Genomic DNA, 27,495 nt, shown 5'->3' with positions numbered 1-27,495 from the left:
GACTGTACAATAAAATACAATGTTTCCTTCCAGATAAGTAAGTGATAGAATCAGTAAGTTTTACCAAACTTAAATCTTGGAAACTCCAGATTCTAGGCAAGAGTGATACAGCTCTTTAAAATCTCATTCTTGATGTCTTGATGAAGGATTCAGATTTATTTGCAAGGAAGAGACATTTAATTTAGAAAATCTGTTCCAACATTCCAAATATTTTGGCAGGTTAAAGTTGGTTCAGAAAAACCTATTTCAGGATAGGTAAGTTTACTACCAGAAGTTAGAACAAGCCTATAAAAATGCATCTTCTAAAACACTAGTTTTCTTGACTTTGTGGCAGATGTTTGGATTTCCACTTATCACACTAAAAAAAAAAAAAAAAAAAAAAAAAAAAAAACAAAAAAAAAAAAAAAAAAAAAAAAAAAAAAAAAAAAAAAAAAAAAAAAAGACTTTGTTCTCCGTATGTTAATTATCTTCCAGCTAAATTAGGAAGGAAGATTTATTATTACAAGAGTTTGCTCTGTGTTCACTAGCCCATTTACCATTTAGGCTGGCACACTTAAAAGTATTTTCCTCAGCAAAAGAGGATCCTCTGACAACTTAAAGCTTTCAAAATCAGCTTTTCCAGGCAGCTAAAATCTAGCTTTTGCACAAAAGTCTGAAAACAGTAAGACTAAAAGCTTAATAACAAAGTTTCATGGCATAAGCCAAGCTAAATCACTGTACACTTGCATCTTTCCCCTACTCCAAAATACAGTTTTTACTGATCTTTGTCAGTATTAATGATAGTGCAGCAGGATGGTGAATTGCCTCAAGCTACTGAGCTGTCAGTTTGCTTAAACAAAGTTTTTTTTTTTAATTATAAAAAAAAAAGAAAAGAAAAACACACCCTTATTTGTTCTCACTCARTCTCACACAGTTGATTCCACTCAGCAGCAACCTGGTTCTGGTGACAATAAGGAAGTTAAGAGGAACATTGTGGCAATATTACTTGATATAAGCCTAAATGAAACTTAAAAACATACTAAGATCAGGATTCATCTTGCCTACCTTTTGCAATCAAAGTTAACGCAAGTGAATGGTCAAGCTCAGAGAAACACCTTCAGAGAATGAATCTATGTTAGAAACAGGCATCAGGGACATATGCATATAAGTCTCTCCGCTAGCAACAAGTGGTTCAGTCCCAGCTGCTTCTTCCTATCCTGAATTACAGTTATTCTCTGGCAGATGTTCTGGATGTTCTGTAGAAACTAATTCTACCATACATGTTCTTCTTCCCTCTCCACAGCAAGGAAGAAACATCTAATAGTTTTAACCCTGATACAATTTTACGCTAGCTTATTTTTGCCATTAGCTTTAACCCAGATGGATCAAGAGACAAAGCCGTACACTGCTCTGTCCCATTTCATAAAATTAAAGTGTCCTGGAGTTTCAGGACCTGRTAAGTTCCAGCGAGTAGCAGTTCCATGAGTAAACCAAAGTGACTCAGTGAGGTGTAGAGTAGAAGTCCAGAATCCTTTTGCAAGTTACAACAATTATTTAAATAAATAAAAAAGAGAACCCCGAGGAAGACTCTAGACTTGAAATATAACTTGCAGAAGTACTCAGAGGAAGAGGATGCAATTAGAAATAGTTTCATGACCTAGAATTATGATGAATTTCTTATTTGCTATAAGCATGTAAGAACAGCTGTAAGGATTGCTAACCTTTCACATGATGATTGGTGTAACTATACCAACCGCAATGCATTCATTAGGTCACAGTTCAGAAGTTCATGGTACAGACACTATTACTCTAAGTAGTTTTTCCCCCTCTTATTTTCACTCAAGACAGCAGAGCAACAGAGTTCAGCTAATTACTCTCAACTACATGACAGCCAGGGAAACAAGTGTTCCAAAAGTTTCTGTGAAACTGCTGTGGCACTAGTCATCATTGGCTCTCTTAGAAGCTTTAAAAGGTTTACTACAGCTTAAAGCATTCTTTCAAAAATTGTTAATAGTGGCCCAACTATCAGCAACTCCGTGCCTCCATTTAGTTTAACCAAGCCTCATTTAAATAATCTAAGTTAGATCCAGAAGAAAGCCACTGAAGGAAATTCTATATCCAAGTCTAAGTATCTCAGCAGAGCATGCAAGGTCTGGACCATTTACACAACCAATACACAACAGGATTGTGTATTAATTCTCATGTAGAAGGAGAAAGTTTTAAGGAGAAACTTTCGCTAAATCCATCTGCCTACTGTGAAATGCATTCCATGCACACCATCTTGCACATTAAAAATACATCCAAGGATGTGCAAATATTTCTCTGACAACTCAAATTACATGCACACATACAAAAGGAGTGTACAATAAATAAGCATGCACAAGGGAAGCTTTCAAATAGTCAAAAGATGGTTTTCACTAGATCAGTGAAGACTAAACACTCCATCAGAGGTACATTTGCATCTTTTCTTGCATCTTTTTTTGCATGACATCTCATCATTGTAAAATGTACTTGCCAATCTCACTACTTTCAGCAATATACATGCTGCACTAACAGTGAGATTTCTGACTTGAATTCTACAGTTTTATCATTTCAGAAATACCAAGATTCTCCTGAGCTGCAGCTAGAAATAGCTGACCTAGACAAGTAATACAGTCTTGCTGAAAACTGGAATACTCTGTTGCAAATGCATTATTACTGTAGAAACACTTCCAAATGTGGCTGAGTATGTTTTAGGTTTTCTTCAAAGTTAGGTAGAGCTTTAGCATCAAAAAAGTCCCAACTATGCAGTCATAAAGAGTTCCATCTATCATATCCCCTTGGTGAAGGGGAGAGATGAAGAGGTAACTATCTGCCCCCAGAACTATGAACATGAGAAAGAAGTTTGCATCGTACAAGCATGTCCATCAATAACTAACTTCATTGACAGAACTTTCATTACAGCTTTTAGAGGTGAGATCCTTTAACAGTTCACTATGAATGACCAGCAAGAATGCTTTTTGCCTCCTCTGCCTGCTTTGCTAATTCCTGAAAGAAAAACAGTACAGACAACATGGAAAAAAATACAAAGTTCTTCAGGAAAAAATCCACCCAGTAGACATCTTGCAAAAGGCAACTTCCACAACGTCTTGCTGTAGTAAGGTGGAAGCAGTGCAAAAATATTAATCATAGGCTGTGAGATTTTCTCAAATAGCTTTCCTCTTATGAATTATGTCAAATCAAGTATCCAACTGTCTAATATACCAGGGTTTCATATAGTTGCAGTCTCCTCAGCAAATACTCTGATGGTAGGATATACTGACAGAGAATAGGAATACTGATTTAATCTATTGTTCCAGCTGTTTTCAGGAAACTAGCTTTTAAGTTCGTCTTCGGATGTAACCATTTTGATTGTACACAGCCACTGGACCATACTGGAACTCATTATTTGCAAGGGAGCATTAACTGTCTGAACAGATCAATTTAATAGGGAAAACCTGATAGTCAGTTACCTCATATAATCTGAAAGTTTGTCTACATAAAATGGTTCTTTGTCAGGACACACCATCACTTAAACATCAGAAGTAAAAAGGGGCTAAGATATCCACTTTTTCTTAAACTCTGAAATTGCTTCTCATCTTTCCATGTTTACAGCAAAACAGGTTTTGGTCACTAGATTCAATTGAGCTTGGAAAAAATACTCAAACAAGAGGAACAACAGCAAGCTCAGCCCTGTTAGTGAGCTGCACAGTCAACAGCTGCAATAAGTATTCTGTCAGCTTCTTATCTGGTACCTCCCCCAACAAATTCTGACTGGGACAGTTGTGAAGGGAGAAAACAAAAAAACCTCAAGAACACCCAAAAACCACACTCACATCCCACTATTTACCTGTAAAAATCAAAGGATATTTTATATGAAGATGTGCCCAACTGTTTCAGGCTTTCTAGTATACAAAATAGTACAGTTGAAACACAGACCATCTACTATCAATAGTGAGTTGACCATAAAGCTAGAAGTATGTTACAATAGAGAAAGGCCAGTGAAGCTTTTATTCYAAAAAACAAAGCCACCAGTAGAACTCTTGAATGTCTAAATTCTTTGGGTCAAGAACTTAACTGCAGAGAACACCAACCTAGACTCTTAAATCAGTAAATCAACTAGGCTGTACTATAAGCTTGCACATTAGTAGTTCTACAAAAAGAGTACATATTTGCATATATTTATTATCAGTTATGAGCAGGTACACTGCTGCCACAGCGTAGTCAATACATTTTAAGTTTGTATCAGTAGTCTCTATTGCAGAAGTGGTAGAAAAATACCAGTTTGCTTGCAACCTTCCTCTAAGAGGCCTGACAATCCATTAGCAAGAGACCATTTATGGAAAAAAATCTCTCATCTTCACTAGTCTCAGCAGGTAGTTCAGAAGTTTCAACATTTCAGACAATATGACACTGCTTCAGATGATGGGCATGATGTTAGCTTTTTACTGTTATAAAGTGTCTGAGAGAGACTTTCATCTTTTTCCAGCAAATACTTTTTTTTTTTTTAAAAAATATATATGTATGTATATAAGGAAAAGCTTTTATTTATAAATGGCTGTCAGGTTCTCCCCTTGTGTTGTAAAAGGATCTCCATATGATGCTACATTTGAAAATATACCCTATTAGGAACGCTAGCTTGCCAATAATCACTAATTGTTTTGCAACTTGCTTCTGTGACTATACATATGAAAAACTACCTCAATTAAACTTTTCAAAATTCATTTTACCTCAGAAATGAGAATGTTATCAACCCTGGAAGATCCAGAAACTACAGCACAACTGCATATCAGCCCAATACACATCAATACCTACAGGCTCATTATTCATTGCTGCCTTAAATATACAGCAAAAAAAAGCATTTTAATAACAGAAGAGTGGGAAAATAAAGAGGCACTTAACCTAGGCAGCTTACTTGACTGAGAAGGAAAGCTAATCTTTTGAGCCACTGTGCAGAAGTTGAAGAAATATTTCACATACAGCTGACATAAATAGCTTGTGTAAGCAGCATTTAGTATCAGTAACAGGTGGTCACCAAACTGGTAGTTCTCCATTTCCACACTGAGGTGTGACGCATACAACTACAGGGATCATCAACTAGTAACAGCAGATAAAAATCTGCTACTGTTAAGATATTATAAAAAAGGCCAGCACTTAGGTTTGGCCCTGAAATTCTGAGGATTAGTTCAAAGTTTTGCCCATTTTTTTGAAAAAATCATCTTGTTAAAACTACTCAGCACAAATTTATTTGGCTTAAAAAAAAAAGTCTTGTTTCAAAGTTCAAACTGAACTGTTTTACAAAGTGATGCCTGCCTTTAATTAGCAAAAATACCTACTTTCCTAGTTTGGCAAATACCAAGCTACATGGGTATAAAGGTCACATTGCACACAGATGTAATTTATTCGGTTATACTTTTGTTTCCAAATCCAGATATATTTTCTGCGCATAGTCTGGGTAATGATGCTGCTTATATTCCAGCTCTAATAGGCAGAGATTTCACCAATTCTTCGGCAAAACATTCTCACTCAGCTATCACCAGGTAACAAGCCTTTCAGTTCACATCTTTAAGTTACCAGCATAGTTGACGTGGTGATTCTCACTCCAAAGTTTCAGAGAAATTGATGAACATGATGTATACAATGCCTCTTCAAGTATTACATCTCCAGTTCACTATATTCTGCAGATGTTAAATTACCTGAAAAAGGTCTCCTTACATTATTTATAAGAACAGTAAAGTTCTGCTCAAAAGTACCCACTAAAATTTTTTCAATACCTAAAAGTAATAGAGAATATTTTCAAAAGTTGAGTATTATTTTATCTTCATTTTGACTGATGATCTTTCCAAACAGCCCCATTTTCCTCAGTTTTACCAATTTTCATAGATAAAAAACAGCCAGTTTACCACTACTTCACAGAGCTACCCACCTTGCCAACAGTCCTATTTCAGTCTATTAAAATATTTTCATAAAAACTTCATTTGATAGACTCAATGAATGCTTTTTTGAAACACAACGGTCTACCCTAGGAAGCCTAGTTCTAAATAAAAGGCCACTGACTTAGAACTCCTAGAACCTGTGCAAGACCCAGTCACTCCAAACAGCTGCAAAGTAGATGTTTAGCCATGTTATACTGCCATAGATCACTGTTACTCGTTTTTATTTTAAGAGTTTATGCGTAACAGCACTAAACCTCCCAAGGAGAAACAGGCATTTGTTCAACAAGATGCAGAAATTGCATTCATATAAAAATTTCTAAGATTAAGACAAGACAGACTGGTTTCCATTTTTGCTTTTTTCTAGTATTCTAGTTTACATCAGATTTATGAACTGTTCTGTCTGTAAGGCAGTATTCTAGGGGAATATGTACTCTAGTGTCAGTGAAGTCCAGCAATTGTGATGAGAAAAAAAAAATCAATTTTTTCTACAAAATCTCTATGCAGTCCTTGAAGAAATCTCATGTTGAAATTAAAGATGACTACCACTCTTTGAAATGCATCTAACCCTTGACACACAATTTGAGATTAACATTAGCATAAACTGTCAGGTAAAGAATATCCAACTTCTTTCAAGATCAAGAGTTAGTAGCACTGATATTTTGCTTTTTAATATACTTTCTAAAAGATCTTAAAGTCATGAAGTAGAATCAAAGCACCATTTAAAAAGGAAGCTCAAGCATTTTATATCAAATTGAGCAAAGATAGATACCAGGTTTATTTTTTTCACTGCCTTTAAGTCTGTCCTGCCCACGGAATTCCATCTATAAAACACTTAAAGTGTTCTAACATATGTTAATCAACAACTGTCATTTACCCCAAAAATTCAAGTCTGGTTAAAAGTGAAATATGTTTGTTCATTATCTCTACTGTAAGCTTGCAGCTAGTAACATGCTAGAACAGGAAAAAAACTCTACAGATTAGACAAACTGCTTTCCAAAGTATGTAGCTGCTCGTACATATGCATAATCACAGCACAGAGATCTTTTCTAGCTCAACACAGAGAAGCCTTGTAAAAGTGAAACATCCAACTATCATTTGATGTAGACAGTAAGGTATGAGAAAAGGTAACAGTGTGTTTGTTTACAACAGAGTGCCATGACTAGATTAGCCTTTCCTCATGCGCAGACATGCCTAAATATCAACTGATACTGCTACTTCTGGGTAATTGAGGTAACATTTCCATTTCTTTTGGCTGCCTCCAGTAACAAGTGTTACTCTCTGTCTCCAGTGTTGAACATAAAAGATTAGAGCTGTAAAACCCTTTATTCACAAGTTTATGCCAAAGGGACTAAATCAGACAGCCAGTTCTTGAAATCTGCTTTGCACAGAGGAACAAACATTCCTTATATGGCTTAGCTGAACCAAATTTGAAATATTCATGTAATAGGTAGAAGGCTAACACATTTTTATTGTCATAGGGCTCACTGGCCCACTCTTGAAGGTCACTTGAAAAAGACACTAGCACACTGAAATTAAAATTAAGTGGTAGGCTTTATTTAGAATGATTTTAAAAGCCAGAAATCCTAAGACAAGGTAATTTGTATCCAGTTGCCAAACTCTCCTTAATTTAAAAAGAGTAAAGATGTCATACATAATATCATAATGTCATCACTATCTGATACAGCTTTAGTACATAGATTAGTGGTGAGGGTGAGATAAGGACAGAAYGAATGCAATTGCGTACCTCCAAACAGGAAATGTTAGGTGTGTTGAGGAATTACTGAGTTTTAGTTTCTCCTATAAAACAGCTGTAGGTACCCCCCCACACACACACACACTCAAAGATGATCTCTTGGGAACATTTACTCTATGAGTAGCTTTCCTGTTAATTTTGCATTTAAAATGCTTCTATTTTCAATTATGAGCTTGCTTTAAAATGGTGGATTTAACTCACTGTTGCAAAACAGCAAAGAGGCAGATAGGAGAACCATGCAGCAACAACTTATCCAAACACAAAGTCTAAAACACAACATAAAGGAATTCAGGATCATTAGGTGAGTATGAATGTATCTCTTAATATATTCTGATTGAGCTAGTCAAATTACAGCCTACTTGGATTTTATATGCTCAGTTTGATTAAACTAAACACCTTGGAGAAATGCATGCAGATTATGAGTATGCAGACTAAAGAAAATAGCCTTTAACAATCTAATTACATTAAGTGTACCAAATCTTTCATATGCCCCTGTGCAAACATCATACTTTTTTCTATGCTACATGGTTCAAAATGCTTTCCTCGTTTTCTTAGTGGTTTGCAGAGCAACCTGCTCAGTCTTCTAAAACACAGAAGATACCATATATGGAACAGACTATTGAAATACTGCTCAGTGAGGAAGAACTTCCATGTATTTCCTTGAGTTCTTATGAACATACAACAGACAACAACAACTTAATTATATAAAAACTGAAAGACAAACCTGGACCTGCTGAAAAGCTTTCAGTCTCTTCTTGAATCTAGAAGGTAAAACAAAATCACATCCTCGAGCTAACAATGCCAACTCCTTCCTTAGATCAGGATCCTGCCGCAAGGAAATCTCTTTTATCCTCATGCTTTCGGATTTCATATAATGTCTCTGTGTGCCAGTCCAGGCACTTGAGTCCCACTAAATAGCAGAGCTGTTCTATTATCACACAGTGCCACTTAAAGCAGCAGCTGCGCCTGAGTTCTGTGATACTCTTAAGAGAGTCAGCTCAACTTCTCCTGCTCCATACATTAAAGGGAACTTGGCTGGAATTGCAAAAACAGACTGGAAAGTCACTTTGGGGGCCTGCCCTTTTGTACATGCATTCCAAAGACCAAATGAGATAGTATGGAAAAAAGCAAACCTGCTTGGAGGAGCATCTATAAAAGCAGCTTCCAATTTTAAAAAAAGCAAGCCTTGGAGGAATGCAAAGAGGCCAGCCGTGGTCATTTTGTAGTTTCCTCCTCCCCCCTTCCACCCAGCTTTTCCTTCTGTCACAAAACACTCACTGTCTAGCTTCAGTGAAGTACCTCACCAAAGGATAAGGCTTATTATAGAGTAATTAAATTCCTTTTAAGCTCTTCAACCCTTTAGCAGGATCCCTATTACATTAGGAAAATGAAGGCAACAGCAGAATAAACTGTAGACAAACTTTCAGGGCATGGTTCTCATTGTTTCATGAAGTAGAAGTTTTTTTACATTCATCTAAATGTAAGTTACTGTATTGCAAGATTCTAATTCAAATGTTAAGGCAGAAAGTGTTAACAGAAATAAGAGGCAAGTGTTACCACAATGGAAAATACTATTTTAATCATGTTTTGCAGAAAAGCTATGCTAAAAATATCAACAATTTAACAATAAAACCTACGGGAAAAGAAAGAAAACCTGTTAGGACATATTTTTCTTGCTTAAATTGGAATTTCATAAACATTAACATACAAATATTAGATTGCATACCTATCACATTTCAGTAACACTATCCATTCTGCTCTATTTTCAGTTTATTGAACCTCAAATACTTTGTGGGGGAGTGAGGCTAAGTTTTAGTCCACAGCAATCTTCTTCCCAGAAACAGAAGCCTGATTAGTTTTCTGCTGCATTTAAAGGTGACATTCTGCCCTTCCTCTTTGACCGTTTTAGTGACGTTAAATTGCAAATGGTRAGCTTTTGATATTTTTAATAGGTGTACTTTTACCATAGCAGCCTTTAAGAATTGCTACCATTTTGATGAAGTTATTTCAAATACCAGCATTAGAGTTACACAAGGATGGCAACACTTAGTATTCACCTCAAGGTGTGGACACTTTCAGCACCCCTAGCTTCTCTAAGATGTTGATATGATGCCTGCTTAATATCTGTACCTTGTCATGCATGAATGCAGTCACTAATACACATAAATGAAGAGAGATGTGGCTAGTCTTACTCTGTTTTGATCCCTCATCCTTTAGATAAGAACACTATTTTGATTACATAAAGCTGTACACAACCCAAGAAACACTAAAGCAACTATTTCACCACTGAGCTCCAGATTTCCATTACTGGACTGCATTATTTTACCCCAGCATTGTGCACAACTCTAATCTTTAGCCCCATTCATCTATTCATAGCCTATCATTTAACAATATATTGAAACACCACAATCCCTTGTGAGGTTTACAAAAAAGGGAATTATGAAAAGGTACCAGTGAAGCATTGTTCGTTTTAATTGGATCCTTTTTAGTTTAAATCACAAGCTATTAGGAAATAAATGACACTAGAAAGCTTGTTTTTAATTTGGTATCTGGTTTTCCCCATCTACTTCCTTGTTAAACCTTGTTATGAAGATATTCATCTCTTTTGGAAATACAAAACTAAGAAAGGAACTGACTAGGCAAGAGTCGGACATGTTGTGGTTGGCACGACCCAGACTGTCAAACTACACAGAGCAAAACTGGCCATCACTCACTGTCTTTTAGGAAGATTAAATCGAGTAATTTGGGATAACCCGGCTGGCCAAATAGAAGCCAGAGGGGAGCCAAGACTACAGCACACAACAGGAGCACGTCTGGAACTCAAGATGAAAAGCTGAGATGTTAGAGTAGGAAAAGAATCCCAGGTCCAATCTATGATGTCTGGGAAAGGTCAGGAAGGTTGTACTGCACACAGGCAAGGCAGATTGCATTTCAGGTTAGACCAAATAGGCCTTACTTTACAGAACAAAATATGTAAACAAAGATACCTTCTCACCTAGGTTGCTTACTATTTTCATCCCTTATCATAGCACAATGTGCTCCAGTTCACTACTAAGCTTATGGTCTTGTTTGAAGTGGCTGTAGTATGTCATTAACTGACTGTCACATGGAAAGCTAAGCTGCAAGGCTGAAGCAGCAGTTCACCTGTATCTCATGAAGGAACCTCAGTAAAAAACAGATGTTCAGAACTAACTTTTAAAAATAGACTTGTGGACTTCTTTCCTTTATGTAAAAGGAGCTTGGAGTTTGTCATGACTTGTTAGTTATTATATTCAATATTCTAAATATTCTATATTTCATTACCATAGTATCATTTCACTGGCCAAGGTAGATGTTACACCAATCCTACTGGTACCTAATACTATATTAACTATTGTCAGTAGTCTGGTTTCAAATGTAATAGGCATTTATATACCTGTACACAGTACTGCTTTCAAAAGTATACAGTTTGCAGTATATGAAATATTCACATGTGAGGAAGCATTTAGTGAAAGGTAAGTACTCTGACAGCTATTAACCACCTCCCTTTTACCATCTGGATAGAAACACCTTTTGTCTTGCCACACTTAAGGAGCTGGGAGCTTTTGTAAAGCAAAACAGTCAAGAGTCCCATAAGATCAGTTTTAACTTTTTTAGTTATAAATTCATCACAGGGGAAGGGGAAAATACATTTCTATCCAGCCTGAACCAGTATAATATTCCATTAGTCTTAAATCAGAATTCTCCCCAGTGAAAGAAAGCCAAGGCAGAATACTTTCCTGGGAGAAGGGCTAGATGCCAGCCATAAAGCTATGCAAGTATCGTGGCAGCTTATTATTAGCTAGATAAACAGAGGGGAAGATGCCTGCTTAAAGCTTCCTTCCAAAGCTAGATACGCACTATGAATGGATCTCACTCAAGGGACTATGGTTAAAGAGTTTACCACTTTAACAAATACCCACACTTGCACAGATATCTGAACATGCACAATAGCAGTGCAATATCTGTGTGGTTATAACACAAAAGTATACAAGTTGGGCAGAGATGAGAATCATTAATGTTTTGGTTAATGTGGAAGAATTGGAAAACTGCAATGTATCTGTCTAAATATTTGTCTAAAAATTGCAATTTGTTGTCAGAGGAATATACTAATATTAGATCTAAAGTCTTAGGAGCTTACAGGGAACTGACCTTAAGTCTTAAGGAAACAGATTACTGAAAATTTCCAAGAAAATAGGAAATTAAATATGGAACAAGATGCACTCATTTACTGCATACAAAACCTTTAGTTGCTGGGGCCTAGATTTCAGTCCAATAACATGTGAATGGATACGATGGAAGCCTGTTCAGCCTTTGGAGACAACTGTTTTAGTGAGCCTGACTGAACAGGCRTAATAGCAACAGCATATAACCTAACGGAATCCCTCAGCCTGCAATATTGCAGAAATGAGAGTAGATCCTCAGTTAATTGTGGAAAGAACTTTCATATCTCCACAACAGTGAACATGAAGGGTTATGCTAGTTGCATAACTTTCTGCCTTTCAGAAAGTAACTAATTAATAAGGGGAAGAAAAGAAGTTAAGAGAAGGTAACTAAGGCAGTGTAACATCTTTCTCAATACTGAAAAAAAGATGAAATAGCACAACTTATTACTATAGATATTTCAGATGCCTGAAATGGGGAAAAAAGGGACTACTAGTACCAGCAAATAGTTCAACAACACAGATAAAAAGGAACTCAAGCAGCTAAAGAGGTTTAAGTAAAATCCAACCAGTATGAAACAGGAAAGAGACAAAATTACATAGATATATAGAAGACAAACAAAAGCAACAATTCTTTACTATATCAGGAAGACAAACAAACAATACAGGAAAAACTGAAATGTTGTTTTCTTCTTTTTGCTCAGTCTTGAGAAAAGACTGTGATCAGACCAGGCTATCGCCATTACTTAATATTACCAAGAGTTATTTCTAGACCAGACAGTCTATGCCTCGTCTTTGATATAATGAAAGATGCTGGGACTAGTTATTGAACAACCTGTTCTAATAACCAAAAACAATCATTCACAAGCTATTTCCTGTCACTTGATTAGCATGGAACTCCTTTCACTGGACTTGAATTCATATCTGATCACAAGCTTCAAAGAAGGGTATTACTTATGACCTCATTTACGGAATTCCTTGATCTCCAGATCAGAGAGGACTACCGTCGAAGTGAAAATAAGCCACCAGCTTTACCGGGATCAAAACAAACCATTCTAATCCCATTACCAGGGTAACTGAACCAATGGACAAAGCAAACAACAAATACAAGATACTTAGGTCTAGAGTAAGAGTTTTCAACATAGTCTGCCAGGAAAGCGTAACATACAAACTAGAAGAAGCCTGTCAAGTGGCAACAGATTAAGTGTACTAAAAGATGAGACATGACAGAAGGTTCTCAAGTATAGTCTGTCTTCAGCACTATTCTATTTTTAATATCAATGTAGAAAACTTAACAGATATATTTGTGTTGCACTGCATGTTGAAGAACTGGGCCAATTTTTTTCCTGAAGTGTTACAGTTCAGAATAATCTGTTAAGCACACTCCAAAACCAAAATTAGTATGCTGAACTTCACTGAAGTCCAGTCACTCTTTACAAAGTTGGAAATAATTAGCAAAACTAGAACTGAGTGCTATAATACTAAAAACAAGCATCTCTTGTGCTTTTAACTGTTGTACTTTTAATGTACACACATACATTAATTACACACATTTTAATGTACACACATTACATTTGAATGGTATTCATAGTACCTTTGAGAATGATCCTCTGTATCTTGTGTGAATGCCTTAAACTCAGCAAGGATTCTACACTCAGCTATGACATGCTACTGAAGCATACAACTAATAGGACAGCTGTAGCTTCCACAGTAGAGAAAGACAAATAAAAACCATTAAGTGGCTATGGAAAGAGTAGATGTGTTAGCCAATTTAAAATAAAAAGAGACTGAAGTTATGCCTAGACTTTGTCTTCAAGACGAAAATCACATCTCTGAAAGTCTAAATCTTCCACTACCAACTAATGAGGGACAAGAACCGGGTCTCACTGGCAAGAGATGGATAGCTTTTTTCTTTTTTATCTAACTCAAGTGTAATACATTTATATAAGGAAGCTGTAAGATACACATGATTATTTAGATCAGTATTAGATATCTGAGGGATAATTAGCTATGTCCAACTCCTCAGACCAATCCAAATTTCTAACAGAATTCTAACMCAATAAACAATGCTAGCTGGGTAGTTGCACCATTTACATTAGCCTGAAGATCTTTAATTCTGTGGAACAGTAGGCTATGGGCTACTGTTATATCAGGAGTTCCCAAAGCATAGATTAAAAGCAAGAGGAAAGATCAGAAGGCTTCTCAATGTCTGTTTCAGTCAGATTTGAGTTTATGATCTACAAAGTAAGAAGAACAACTTAAACTTGCCTGGTAGCATCTGCAGTACCCCTCTACTTAGGACTRTATATAGCAACTTCCAGTGCTGATATAGTCAAAACAAAAGAAGCACTGTCATTCTTGATTTACTTTGGAAATAATTCTCAAACTTCCCCTCAAGGTCTTTAAAAAGGCCATTGCAGAAGAAACCACCTCTTTATAGGAAAGGAGYTTTCCTAAAGCATCAGTCATTCAAGAGTGTTATTTTATATGAGCAATAAACAAAACATTCCTTTCTCAGGAGACTGCAGCACGTAGTAAGATTTACTGACCTTGAATTTCAGTAGCACAGGTACTGTAAAACATGAAATTATTAGAGAATGGAAAAAATACAAGAATAAATTGAAAGCAGTAAAGATAAAAACTGCTATTTTATCCAGCTAACAGTCTAAGCAACCAAGAACATTAGTACCTATCAACAAGTTGACCCACTCAAGCAAAACACATTGATATTGTTTTTTCAATATTGGATTTTACAAATATTGATTTTTCTATTCATTACCTCAACCCCTGGTTAGGGGGGGTAAGAGGTAGCTCTTATCCTGAAGTAAGGACACACAAGACAAACTGGTCTACCCTTATGGCTCAGTATATAACCTCATACTGAGGATTAAGGAAAGGAATTTAATGGAATTCCAAATAAGCCATTTTCCCAGTTCTTTAGATACTTATCTAACTTCCTTTTGGTAATGTCTTCCCATTTCAAGATGCTCTACATGTGAAGAGGACAATATACTTGGGAGCTGAATAGAATGGCAAGTTATTACTTTTACTAATTCTACTTTGGATAAAAGCATCACTACTTTATGGCTCAGAGCCCAAACAGTTTGCCCAGCAGTCCCTTGACAAAACCCAAGTGAGTCAGAGTCCAGCATGTCTATACCATAGAAGGAATCATGTTATGATGCTCATAACAATGCAAAGAAAATAGCTTCCAGCTAGCTAGGCTGATTGCTTTAATAGCATTTTTAGTATAGTGTACTATATCATTGAGCTGCAAGATGTTGTCACTGTGTAGTTAAGATAGCTACATTCAAGGGAGAAACTGATCCTAACAGTTTGGGCCTTAGAAGGAAGTTCATCCATGTGAACCTGGATCTGGATGCATTTTTTTTCTTGGAAGATGTAACGCCTTCCCTATAGGACATGCAGAGAATTAAGGAATACAGAATTCTTGCATAGGCATGCCTTTTTTAAAAAATAATCACTATTTTAATTTTCCAATACTTACAGACAGAGATGTACATAGAAGTTCTTGCCACAGTTGCCTGGAGAATTTTAAGGAGGTAAGATGGTGAGTTAGAAAACACCAGTTAGATATGAGACATAGTCATGCTGGTAGCCCAGGAAGGATAGGCTGATCATGTTCTCTGCATTACCAAAACAGCATCAGGTATGTACACCATGCCATGGGTTGTTATCAGATTATAAGCAAGATAAGATATATGTCAACTTGCTATGACTACACTGCCTGGACTCCAAGGAAGCAGTATGGGCCTTTTTAGATTGCTAACTGCATCTGGCAGACTAACTTCAGCAAGTGTCAACACTAGCCACTATAAAACTGAAGCCTGACTATTAATGGATAGTTTATCCCTTTCAAAACTATTCTCATTCTTTGCCACCTTAGAAAAACATTATCAGTTTACATTTTATTTACTTGTACATAGCAGAGCTTTAATGGCAATACGTTGTTGGAATGATGCTCTACACTTGGAACCTACTTAACTATTCACAATCTTCAGATGATCATTAACATCTTCAGAAAAATTGATATGAAAATCAGGAACACCTGAAATGACACTACTGAGGTGGCTATTAAGCAGATATTCAAAATATCTAGTATGGCTCAAACAAAATTACACTTGCTCCACTAGAATGCTTTTTTTAAATAAGAAAAGTTACATGAACTGTCATGCTACAGAGACTGTCTACAGAATAGGTTACAGCCCACAAAAGGTGCATTTGTAATTTTATCAAGATAAGTCTCAGAATAATAGAATAGCATGAAATGACAAGTCAGTCTAGCCTAATGCAGAATGCCATTCTGAGATTCTTCCTACAGAAGATATGGATATTTATAATCAGTCTAGTATTATGCAACTTTACAGAGATCATTTTTGATTTTTAATTGTTTCTAGTTTGGTATTATTTACCTTGCATCACCTTAATTTAGAAGCTGACATAGTAATCTAGTGTATAAAGTGTTGCCATTCACGTACTTTAACTGTCCACCAAGAACTACTTTAAACATAGCACCAGCTGTTCAGCACTTCATCGTTTTGACATTAATTGAATTTTCAGCTAATCCTTTCAAGAACACATTTCTATCCTTGAATTTCACCATTTTCAGAACTATGATGATTGGTATATGAAAGAAGTTTAGTTAAATGCTACTTTAATTAAAGCACCATAGACTAACACCACATGTAATTTAGTCCCTGAAATCACAGGACAATAATTTGGGGTTAGTTACAGCTGCACATCATCTTCCTGCATATGCTTTTGCTCCAGACTCCAAAAACAAGCCAAGATAGCATAAGATATGGACTCCTCCTACAGGAGAGGTAATGTTTTTTGTTTTGTTTTTTGATTTGTTTTTTAAAAAACTAAACAGAGCTAAGTGAAAGGTCACTTATAAACTGCAAGCAGGAAATGGACACAGGAAAGAAAAAAGGCAAGCCAAAAAAGGGGTCAGTTTTAACCAGCTGAACTTTAGCATCCACAACAACMACCTCAAGGGCAAAAGTTACATACAGATTAAAAAAGATGACTTAAATAATAAGGCAACTTAAAGAGGTATACCAATGCTAAAACACTGCCAGAACAGCAACAGTATTCTTGACTAGCAACTTGCTTGATTCTTCATCAATGGAGGTTTTGATATGAAGTCTCAGTATCTTCCAGATATTCTAGAAGAGCTTTCTAAAATCCTAAGCTTAAACTTCAGTTGTTGCTTGATAAAAAAGCATCTAATTGGTATTTTATGTGCTATTATATAGTATTAAACAGCAAGTCAGACCATAAAGTCAGGGATCTGTTTAAAAACTTAAGTCATAATCGAAGACTTTAAAGTATTTGCTGTAAATTCAATGAGGCTATTACCATACCGAAGTAAGAAAAATCTAGCCCATTAAGTGCCTTCAGTAGTATTCAATTTCAAGTAGTTTGCTTGATTTCTTAGACAATAAAGTATATCAAAAGTGTTATTCAGTATATATTAGTGATGATCATATTTGGTAACAATGTTTACCAAAATCAAGAATATTAGCTGTTTATCAATACAGATTGAGCATCTAAAAGAATAAAACTGTTTAAAAAGTTTTATAACTTTTGTAAAGTTATAAGTTTTGTAGTTTTGTAAAATTTTAAAACAGATTGAGTGAAGCAGTCTGATAAACTCCACAAGCCTTTTCTTTTTTTTGTCAAGCTAGCATCAACATAGGAAAGTCTAGTTGAAGCTTGTTCATTATTGGCATAGTTACAGCTTGGCTTCCTTTTGTTGATGGTTTTGTAACATTTCCATCAGTCACCCAGTATGGTCTTTCCCTGCATTTTTCCTGGGTATCTGTTTCTGTAAGTGTAGTGAAAATTGTTTTGTAGTCTTCCAACTTTTGTCTGATTCGTTGGTTGATTTCTGCCAAAATTTCTAGAAAGATATGCTTAAAACAAATATGTAAGGCTTGTTTCTKTGTGAAATCAGACTAAACAGTGTGCACGGTGTTATTTAACCACACACCCAACAGTCTTAAGAACCCAACATCACTGCAAGTACCTGCAGTCAAATAATGGTGTGTACATGTGGCTCCAAAGTTTCCAACTATTTTATAAACCGAATAGCAAGTGACAAGGGAAAGAGGCACGTCTAATACAATGAAGTATCAGCAGTCACTTGTAAAAATATCTTGTGATTGCTGGTTACCTTGCTATGGAGTAATTGTACGTTGTCTCTGTTAGCAGAATACAAACTAACCTAACCTTCGAACCTTCTGATTAGCTTAAATACAAAAGGAACATAACAACCAAACCCAGCACAGAAGTTATTTACATATTATGCCACAGTTAGAATAAATTCTATCCATTTTTTGTGGGCTGCAGAAAATAGAAAGAGCTTAACTGATTTAAGAAAAATACCAGTGCAACTACTTAAATTGCATAATCTTCATTGAGTTCAAGACAGTTGTGTGTGCAAAGCTTCTAATTTTGAAAGGCTGAACTGTGTGATATGACTGGATGGTATTTTGTAGATTTTGTCACAAGACAGCTCACTGAAAAATTCTGTGCAATTATTGACTACATCCATCCACCTACAGACTAGTTCACCAGAGGAACTACATTAATTGTTTTATGTTCAACTAAGCCCATACATTCTTTTAACCTTAAACTCATTTCTCACAGATGGATTAAGCATTGGGCACATGGAAATACTCTCAAAGACAGTGAGGGATTTTCCTGCTGTGAAGAGCTGCTGCTGCTGTCACATCTTTTGGAGATGGGGGGAGAGGTGGGAAGACAAAAAAGAGGAAGGAGATTCTTTATTTCAATACCTAATTTCTTCCAGGACTGACCATCTCTTAGAACAATTAACTGTTTCTATGATTGATGTAAGACTATACATAAGCTCAAGAGTTTTGAATAAGAACTGCACATTGAGGAGTAAATGGAAGTATTTTTGAATGTAATATTCTCAAAAGACTATGAGCTTTTTGTTTTGTTTACTTTTAAATGATAGTTACTCAAAAGAAAGAGYGCCCACGGTTAATCAATTTCATCCAAACCTTTGAATTTGTCCTATGTCACAATTTAGGTGAATTTTAAATTTGAATAAAGTATAATTCTGAATTCCATTTTTTTCCAGCACTAGAAATTTTAAAAACTCTCCAAGACTGGAAGGAACATATGAGAACTATTTATGCATTTCCAATAGAATAAAGTTATCATCTCTTTCAAGTGCAATTGCCACTTTGAAAGAGAACTACAAGACATTATTTTTACATCTAACAAAGCACAACATACAAACAGAATTAATATTACTCCTAAAACTAATGCAATATTTATGTCCCAGGGCCTTATGTRCAGTAAGAATCAAGAACACCATACCAAGAGGCTGTAACAGTGAATAATTTCAGTTTCTCATTTATATATAAAATGAATAGTTGCTTTTCTAATCAGAAAAATGATTCTTCTGTTCAGCACAGCAAAGCTTAAGAAAAATAACACAACACACTACTGGTACTGCTTGTGTTGACTATTATTTCACCACAGCCGAGACCAAACACTTTAAGAATATCTTTATAGTTACATTCTTCCAGACCTTAATACGAACTTCGGACTGTCCTTCCCTTGTTGGCACCATAGAACGACCTTTATTGTGAACATGTTAGCACTGACATCTGTCATCGTTCCCTCTTATCATCCTAAAAGTACATCAGTTTGATACCAGGTTATTTACAGTCTGCCTTTAAGTCACAGGCTTGAGTTGCAAGCCAAGTCCATCACCTCTCCCCACTTAGTGATGGGAGACAGCGCTATTAACGCTAGCTTTGCTTAATACTGCGTTAGGGAGCATATGTACTAGACCACACTCAATTCTGTTCAGCATGATTTGGTGTGTGGTGCAATGCTAATACAGCTAATGTAATGTAATGTAATCCAGACTTTGTAGTTAACATTGCTTCTAGTATTAAAAGTACAATAGATAGCAATTCAGATGAGACAATGTACAGACTACACACTTGGAGTGTCAAGACTGACATCAAAGTTTAATGACCACTGAAGTGAAAGCTTGCAGGATTTAAACACTGTCATTCCTCTTGTTCTTTCCTAATGTTTTATGAGAGCAGTTTCTCTCCCTAGAAGAGTTTCTCTCTTCCTTCCTTCCCCCCCCCCATCCCCTAAACCTTACAGCACACCTGCAGACCATGGAGACAGCCCACCCACCACTGGTCTAAGGCTGCAGATCTAAACCTTGCTATCCKTTACCTCAAGCCATGAGAAGAGTTCATTTGTTAGTGCTACTATACCCAAACCTTTGTCTTAATGTTAAAAGGTTGTACTTCAGTTTCACTTTAAACTAAGAGGGATTCTAGTAATACCACTCAATTTGAATCAACTGACTTGTAACAGAAATTTGGCAAGAAACATAGCGATAAAAAAAAGCAGTAAAAAGTACCAGAACGGGGCAGTGTGTTTTGGTGAGCGTTACTAATCACTACAGGATAACAGACAGGACTAGCATAGTTATCAGGTAAAAGATWCATGGAAATCAACCCAAGAAGTACCTTTATACCAAAGGTTGCCGCAGCAGAAAATGGAAAATAATTTTGCAAACCTCTTCAGATCATATCACATTCTCTACACCCTCCCCAAAATGCCCATAGGGAATTCTGTGAATAGTTTCCCTAGATACCCTGCACAACAGCTGGTTAGGATTAAACATTTTGCCTGCAGCATCTTTGAGGCTTGAAGGCTTGGCATTTTTGACAGTGTGATGAACAGTGTACAATTGTGTACTCTCCATGTGTTTAAGATAATCTAGAGTGCCAGATACGCCATTAAATCCACAGAAAGGAGTGATAAGGGTTAGAAGAAAGCTATGACACAACTATTCCTCAAGTTTGAAAAAGTTAAATCTCCAGAATTTCCTTTCTTTACAACAATGTAGTCTTATAAAAAGTCACTCTAAGATTTGTCTCTAATTTGYTTTAACACATTTAGCATATACAAGTCATGAGTGTATTTACAAAATACTGTTAGTGCTAGCAAGCACTTTATATTACATAACCAAGATCCCCAGAACTTTGCAATTACTGTGTTTGCGCAGTGGATAGAGTGAGACCCTGACCTCACCCATGAGCAACACCATACAAGCAAATGGAAAATACTACCCCTAAAGAAAAAAAACAAAACAAAAAAAAGAAACCCTTAAACAAAATACATTGTAAGATGAATTTTCCTAGTTCAGTGTTGTCAGGAATCCAAAATGTATTAAGCCAATACTCCACTATGAACTAATATTTTTTCCATAACATAGCTTTAAGTGCCCAGTCCAGCCGAAAACATCCCATTTCAAGGACTGTAGTCTTCTTGCTCATCTTCAACATAAAGACAGTATCCGCTCTTTCATTATCCAAGAAAGTATTTGAGTCGGTAATCAGCAGAGGGCTTCAACTGATTTGAAAGATAGCAAATTCCTCTGCTAAAGCATTGGCGCTTCAACAAAAACACCTGAAAACTTCTGAATTTGGCTAAAAGGATAACCCTCAAATTTCAGTTAAAAGCTAACCTCTGGTAGAGAGAAAAGAAAATCTCCCTGAATACAGTTGCCAAACACTGTACTTTAATATTAATTAACAGTTGCCAGTAAACCATCAACTTTGTTTTTAGTTTGCTCACACACTACTAATTAAGGTGTTAAAGCTTAARTATCTGACTGGTTTTGAGACTCGTGTTCCAAGAATGCTTCCCATTCCGCAAGACTTGTTTTTGTATCGAGTACAGAAAATCATAGCATGAAAGTTAAGTTTCCTATATGTTTGTGTTACCTATCTAGTATCTATATTTATCTACTGTCTGATGCTCTTCAGAAAAGCATCAGGCCAAGCAGTTCAACAGACAGGAAAGTGCGTACAGCAACTTTACTAGTAATCAAACTTAGTGATTCAGCCCAATGATGTTGGGGGGGGGGAAGTATGCTGCTGAAATGAATTTACTGCTTTACTTTGCATTACAAGAATTCCTGTATACAGTAAGAAAAGCTTTAATAAGATACCTAAGTTGACTTATATAGTCCTAAAGGAGCTCATTCACCAGCTGTTTATGATTGGATGCAGAAGTCCTTTCCTCATATCACCCTCAGGCACACAGTCCTAAGTATATTAATTTTTAAGATCTTTTCTCTTTAAACCTGGATTACTGGAGCTATAGTACAAACCTTCTTAAAAAGCCATTTGAAACACTTTTGTCCATTCCTAGAAACATGACCATGACCTTAAACTTACTTAAACTCAAATGAAGTGGGTAAAACCATTGTAGCTCAATTTGTGACCATGATTAAGTGCACAAAAGCAGAAACATTACTTTTGACACTGCAGCGAGTGGTTTATAGATGTACAAGAAAGAAAAGTGGCACATTTTGCTATCTAAGAAAAAGTTCACCGTCATGCCAGAACATGCAATTATGCAACTCTGGGTAGTATTTCAAGAGCTGATGCCGGCTACAAATACAATTTTCACTTCCTTGAAGATTTAGAATCTTTTGGATGAAGCTTCAATTCAGCTGAATAAAGCCACGAATAAGTTGTTCACTTGGAACCCTCCCCCGCCCAGCTCATTGGAAAAACAACTCAACCCTCTAGRTTATTTCTCAGCACTATGCAAACAGTTCCAATTACGTGAAGGATATTACCATTTATAAGTCTTTTCTAGCTCTTCYCCAAGTGATCTACTTAAAACAACCAGGATTCACTAATAAAATTATAATACTCAAGTTAGTGATCAAGTACACCAAGAAAGACAGGCTTCTAATGAAGACTCTCCATTTGCTTGGTTTTCCCTGAAGTAAGAATAAATTGAGCATCTGCAAGCTTCCTAAATTTCATTAGGTTAGGAAATGTATCTATGAACATAAAGGAAACAAATCAATCGTGTTTTGCTAATCAACTTGCAGTTAAGTAATTATGCATAAAATACAAGTCCACGTAGTTTTAAAGGCAACTTTAACTTCAGATTGGAAATGTGATGTCTCAAAACTAAGAGCTGAAGACTCCAGGTTTGAGCAGTTTATATCTACATAAAATCAAGTCAATGCTTCAGATCAAATGCTTTAATGTGAAAAAATAGTCATGTTGTTACTCCTGGGAGTCAGAATACAGGAATATACTCCATTTGCACGAAGCRTATGAGACACAGGAATTAACTGATACTCTTCTTAATCATCTTCAGTTGTAATACTTTACTGTTATCAACCTAAGTAGACTCCTATTCCATTTTTTGTCTATATTTTCATATGAAAACCTCACATTTAAAAATGTAAACGGTGATTTTGGCTTCAAGTCAGTTCCACAACATCATCTTCCACTGTCAGCTCTGCAATAGCAATTTGTGTAGGTACCACTGAGAAAGCTGAGAAAAATTGGAATACCAGGTGGTTTGGTTAGTGGACTGAGTTAGACACCAAAGCATCGTGAGTGATTGGGAATTAAGTAACCACTTAAGTTACCAGCATTAAATGGTAATGAAAAGTGATATGAATTTCTAGTACTGCAGTAGAAAYAGCATGCCTTTGTAGTAAAGCAGATCCAATATATAAAAATCAGTTCATCAGTGACCATGTAATTTTACATCCAGTTTTGTTTTTACAGTTTAAGAGGAGTAGAAGTTAGATGTAAACTTAACTGCAAGTTTTTTTAAAAAAGGAGTCTCAGCTAGCAGCAGGGGAGCAGGGATGCATTTTGTTTATAGTCTTGCATAGAGAGCATTGTCTATTATAACTCAAGATCTTCTCAGAAAGGATGCATTGAGCATACCATGCAATGCCAAAACAATTACTTTGTTAATATGCAGTTTCAACAGAGCCAAGTTTGAGTTTTGTACTAACAATAGCCCCTGGTATCATTCAACAAAGGAATATTTGCAGTGAAGATAGGATTTTACAAGAATACTGCCTGTAGAGACTTACTTTTATCCACAATTAGATTACATTTAATATTGGAAGGGCTTGTTATTGATACAGATGGCATTTGAAGCATCAGCACTGCTGTGGGTTACTGGCAAAAGTAAGTTAGACCAAAGATAGCCAGGAAGTGAACTGTTCAACTCGAGAGCCATTTTAAGCTACCATGACTGAGGGAAAGCTAGATTTTTATTTAATATACAATGTTCTTTGTATTTCATGAATGAAACCTGGTTAGCCATGATTACTTAATCATCCAGTTTTGAGCTTTTAAAATCATTTCTTTTTCAACCTCTAAGTATAGGTAGTCCCACACGCTGGACACTAGGTGGAGACAAGCACATTATGGAAAACCATTTTTTTAGCCATTATATGGCTATTCTAGCTTTTTCACTACTTCTGCATTGTTCATGCCTGTTAAGAAATGCAGAATACAGATACTAGGCTTAACCCTATCAGACAGGAGAGACAGCTCTTCAGAATGTAGTATCACTTGTTTGATCTTTCCTTATCTATGCAGCATCCAATGAAGGAGGCATAACATAAATCCTGTGCTGCAACATAGATATTATAGCATGATGTTTGAAATTATACCTCAAAAGTAGGGTAGCTATACCAAAACTAATCAGCTATTCCAGATAAGGAATTTCAGATGTTTTTCCTTCTGCAGTTTTAGAGAGACATAGCACTATCAAAGTAACTGCTCTGGACAGAAAAATTATTGGAAAAAAAGAACCTTGATTCTTCATTTTGTGTCAGACACAGATGGCTAACAAAGAGCAACAAAGCTGAAATAGGCCAAGACAGTCTCTTGGAAGTTCAGACCACTTTGTCACTAAGTGCTAGCAACACAAAATTTGACATTTCAGATACCACAGAACCATTCCACTCATCCCCCTCCCCCTGTGATGAGACTAATTGCTTGCATAACTCACCAGTGCTACAAATTCATTTCTATTTAAACAGATACGTCTAACAAGTAAGAGACAAACTTACAACTCTAGTCCCTGAAGATCTACGTATTCCTCTAATGTGAGAGATATTCCTTGGACTCGTTGAAGTTGCCAATGGAAGAGCTGTAGAAAGATGAGGAGGATTGAAAGACATCAAAGGTAACCTGGTATCTCCTAAGATGCTTTGCTTGGGGTTGGAATTTTTAGTAGAGAATCTCTCATTTTTACTGTTTCCTGACTCTCCATTAGCAATTTCAGTTTTCTCCTCGTTCTTGACACTTCTCAAGCAGTCCTTTAACGCCAGCTGAGTTGCAGGTTGACTTAGCCAACACAAAAAGAGTTCATCCACCTTCATTTTCAGTACAGGTTGCAGAACTTTCCCAGCTGGCATTTTCCACTTGTTTACCTTTTTGTCAGATCGAATTCAAAATAAAAGTTTGAAAATCATCTAATTATTCCTTTTGCCTTTTGAGTTGTCACAGAAGTCACGGTTCCTGTTAAGAAAAATAGTCATATTTTATCATACAGTTTGAACAAAGTGTCAATATTTATTCCCACAAGATGTGAACAGATGTGATGAAATACATGGTATCATGCAACAACACTGACATAYGGCCATTTTGTAAGTATAAGCTATTAATCAAAGTCAAGTCGACATGACTTTAAAGCATACTGTGTAAAGAATGGAAATTGGAGAGAAAAAAAATTGTACTTAAGCTTCCTCAAAGAGAGCTATGTCTAACAATCGTTTTCCAGGAACATGTATTAATATACACATTTATTATGAGAAATAGCCTTGAGAAGACTTATAACTGAACCTGCTAAAGACTAAATATCTATAAATAAAAAGTCTACGCAAAAAGCAAATTAGCAAGCCTTTCAGTCAAGAGATTTAGAGCTAATGTTGAAAGTTCAATTTACATTCTGAAGCTTGCACTGTTATGTCTAGTCAAATTCCCATAGTTCCCTCTTCAGAATTTGATTTGTCTGCTTACTTGGTACCACAAAGTCATTTGATATTTTAAGGACCAACCTATTTTGATATTTACTTTTACAGCTTTTAAAGCCAATTGAAATAAAACTTGACTCAAGAATTGGGACAGTATGATTTTAGGTTCAATTGCTCACTTCTGAGGATTTTTTTTCCTTTAAAGTAAGAGGACCAGAGCTAAGCACAGAGGACAGAATCCAAGTTATTATTGTCAGCTCTGCAGTAAAATTACTTAGTGATTTGGTACAGCTTAAATAAAGCCTGTGCTTCCCCCATCTTTTTTTAAGCTTCTCAGAAGCCTTCACGTTTATAAGTATTTGATCCTTATTTAGGAGGCAGTGAAGATGTGCAAAATATTTTGCTGAAGAAGCCTTATATGAAGTAACACAGCACTTAAATATCATTAAAATCAAAACTGAGTCTTCATCAAACCTATAATTTTTTATGACACTGCATCATCTGGGATTTTTTATACCTTCATGCTTAACTAATAACTTAACCTTTAAGTTATTCAGTTTCATTAGGTACATTTTCCCCCCACAGATTCAGTAGGACATGCAGTACTGAAATTTACTGTCCAGTTATTTTGCTAGTTTTTAAATCAATATTTTTTTAGTGTTCATTCCTCTGTCAGCAAAGTGAAAGGTTCATTTATCTGTGCTGGAAAGAAAGTGATGCTGTATAGCATGAAACAGGCACTTTCTTAATTCTTGGACTAGTCCAGCTAGCAGATCTAGTAAACCCAAATCTAGTCATACTGCTTGTGGTGAAAGTCTTTAACTTTCAAAAAACGCTGCATTTTGGGTGCAAACGTACCGGCGATTACTTAAAAAGTACAGGAAACCGAGCTGTAGTGCGGCTGGGGGATGGACAGGAGCCACCACCTCGCCTGCGGCAGGGTCCGTGACAGGCAACGAGCCACGAGAGCCCCCTCGCCCCCCACCCCCGACGCCAGGGCAGAGGACAGCCCTGGGAGAAAGCCCGACACAGCAGCACCGCGCCCCGGGCGAGCGGCGCGACAAAGCCGGCGGCGCCAGGCAGGAAGGAGGCAGCCGTTGCCCTAGGGGCGGGGCGGGGAGTGCCCGGCACCTGCTCCCCGCTGCCCCGCCCCGCGCGCGGCGACCGTTGGCGGGCGCGCGGGCACCGCCGGCCCCAGCCCGCTGGGGGTGACGTGGCTCCGCGGCGCGCGAGTGGCGCAAGGGGGAATGGGCGAGGGCGCAGGGCAGCGACCTGAGGGGACGACGGCGGCGGCGGCGACGCTCACCTGTCGCGCCCGCGCACACACCGGCTCCTCCCGCCGCTACCTTCAAATCCGCGCCTGCTTCCGGCCCGCCCCGCGCGCCGCGCGGGCTATGTAAACACCTCCCGCCCTTCCCGCCCCGCGGAGATCTCGCGAGAGCCGCCCCCGCCCCCTCCGAGACGCGTCGGGCAGTTACTGTGGTAACGAGGGGCGGGGCGAGGAGGAGACGCTGGGGGCGGGGCGGGGCGGGGCCAAGCGGCGCCGTTTTCTGCGTGCGTCCTGACGTCATCGCTGGAGAGTCTGGCGGCTTTCGTAGCCTCCCGGCAGTCCTTGCGGAGGGGGGCGGAGCGCGGGCTCGCCGGTGCCGGTGCCGGTGCCGGTGCCGGTGCCGGTGCCGGTGCCCGTGGCGGGCGGTAGCCGCAGTGGCGTTGGAGGCGGACGTGGGATGCCCTGTCTCGGTGCTGGCGCGGGGACCGGGAGAGCGGCTCCCCGCG

At 37.3% G+C, this 27,495-nt stretch overlaps 1 protein-coding gene across 2 annotated transcripts in view; it reads right to left on the bottom strand.

Moving 5' to 3' along the window:
• The window catches only part of PPP2R3B (protein phosphatase 2 regulatory subunit B''beta), a 53,111-nt gene extending 25,986 nt beyond the window's left edge, over positions 1-27,125 (bottom strand). The window contains exons 1-2 of one of the 2 annotated variants that reach the window (XM_085321485.1): positions 27,026-27,125; positions 24,814-25,264 (exon numbers count right to left, since the gene is read on the bottom strand). In XM_085321485.1, the coding sequence (XP_085177611.1) occupies positions 24,814-25,161 (348 nt within the window). In that variant the 5' untranslated portion in view covers positions 25,162-25,264; positions 27,026-27,125. Of the gene's footprint in view, positions 1-8,410; positions 8,621-24,813; positions 25,265-27,025 lie in introns of those variants that run through there. The other variant, XM_085321486.1, reaches the window with a different exon arrangement.
• Positions 27,126-27,495: the final 370 nt, after the last annotated feature.

The sequence above is a fragment of the Rhea americana genome, unplaced genomic scaffold (assembly GCF_003343005.1).
Source record: "Rhea americana isolate MKP2758 unplaced genomic scaffold, rheAme1 scaffold_7, whole genome shotgun sequence".
In the NCBI taxonomy this organism is placed as follows: domain Eukaryota; kingdom Metazoa; phylum Chordata; class Aves; order Rheiformes; family Rheidae; genus Rhea; species Rhea americana.
This window is presented reverse-complemented; position numbering and strand designations above follow the sequence as displayed.